The sequence below is a fragment of the Branchiostoma floridae genome, chromosome 8 (assembly GCF_000003815.2).
Source record: "Branchiostoma floridae strain S238N-H82 chromosome 8, Bfl_VNyyK, whole genome shotgun sequence".
Classification (NCBI taxonomy): domain Eukaryota; kingdom Metazoa; phylum Chordata; class Leptocardii; order Amphioxiformes; family Branchiostomatidae; genus Branchiostoma; species Branchiostoma floridae.
Window position 1 is genome coordinate 10,980,420 of NC_049986.1, and position 1,433 is coordinate 10,981,852.

The following is a 1,433-nucleotide window of genomic DNA, read 5'->3' on the forward strand; positions in this document are numbered from 1 at the left end:
GTTACAGCTCACCTTGCTTCCTCTTTCTGGGCATCTTCTTGGTCGGTCTTGTCCTGCTAAAAATGGAATATCGCTATTGTAACACACTGCGGAATTGCGCGAAGAACGGGCGCATGGTGGGAGAGGGTTCCACAATACCGACAGGAAGAAACATGACACAATTAACTGCAGCTATGTCACGGGACCGGTAAGCGGTAATGTACCTTTATACATCCGGTCAAAGAGAGTCCTTGTTTTGTCTATTATCATAGAAATACAGCACACATCTCAATATCTTACCTCCACAGAGTCTGAATGAGTACACCCTGCCACCTGACCTGCTGCTGGACTCAGGAAAGTTCCGCTTGCTGGACCGGCTGCTGCCCGAGATGGCAGAGCGTGGTGACCGCGTGCTGCTGTTCAGCCAGCTGACCATGATGCTGGACATCGTGGAGCCGTACCTGAAGCGGCGCAAGTACAAATATGTACGGCTGGATGGACAGACGCCAGTCACTGAAAGGTACTGTCAATGGACCACACAGTCTTTGACTGACCCTGTTTTACTTAGACTAAATAGATTTTCCAAAATGAATGCATGAGTAGTCAAATCTCTTTTTAGTTCAATAAGATGTTGCATCTACTATATTGTCAATACATGATTCCATTTGTTGACCAAGAAAATTTCACTAAGAATATATATAGAATAGAACAGAAAGGAATAGAATACAATTTAGTTAAGAACTAATAGTTATACAAGTGACAGCTGTCGATCACTCTCTGTTGCTAATGTTTAAATTATATTTTCCTGTATTCCAGACTGCAGTTGATTGACCAGTACAACAACAACACGGACATCTTCATCTTCCTGCTGTCCACGCGGGCGGGCGGGCTGGGCATCAACCTGACCTCCGCCAACACGGTCATCCTCCACGACATCGACTTCAACCCCTACAACGACAAACAGGCAGAGGACAGGTGTCACCGCGTGGGGCAAACAAAGTATGATGGCTGCAAAATTGCACTTTATACGGTTTTCTTGTGATTTGAAATGCAGATTTTATAGCAACTTTGTTGCGTGTGCCATGGTGTTACTGTGTAAAGTTGCAAAACAATCTTTATCTGTAGTTCTGCGAAAGTTGGTGAAATTGGCTGAACTGGGTTTAGGTTCTCTCCTGCATTTCAGGTACAGCAGGTTTAGCAATACCTGCAGCATACAGCTTTATTACATATATGTATTACAATAGAGTTTCTGTTTCTGTTTCCCTTCCTGCAGAGATGTCCACGTGATGCGGCTGGTGAGTGCAGGGACAGTAGAGGAGGCCATCCTACAGTGTGCAGAGCACAAACTGCAGTTAGAACAGGACATGACTAGTAATGAAGGTGGGTAAGAAAATAGTGATACGAATGTGTGTTTTATCTAAAGGTAGCTGCAAACGTTTTTTTTCAAAGAGTCA

The 1,433-nt window shown here is 44.3% G+C and overlaps 1 protein-coding gene across 1 annotated transcript in view; it reads left to right on the forward strand.

The window, feature by feature from the left end:
- LOC118421412 (SWI/SNF-related matrix-associated actin-dependent regulator of chromatin subfamily A containing DEAD/H box 1-like) overlaps positions 1 to 1,433 on the forward strand; it is an 8,250-nt gene that overhangs the window by 4,671 nt on the left and 2,146 nt on the right. The window contains exons 9-11 of the mRNA XM_035828681.1: positions 288 to 499; positions 796 to 978; positions 1,253 to 1,359. Of these exons, the coding sequence (XP_035684574.1) occupies positions 288 to 499; positions 796 to 978; positions 1,253 to 1,359 (502 nt within the window). The remainder of the gene's footprint in view (positions 1 to 287; positions 500 to 795; positions 979 to 1,252; positions 1,360 to 1,433) is intronic.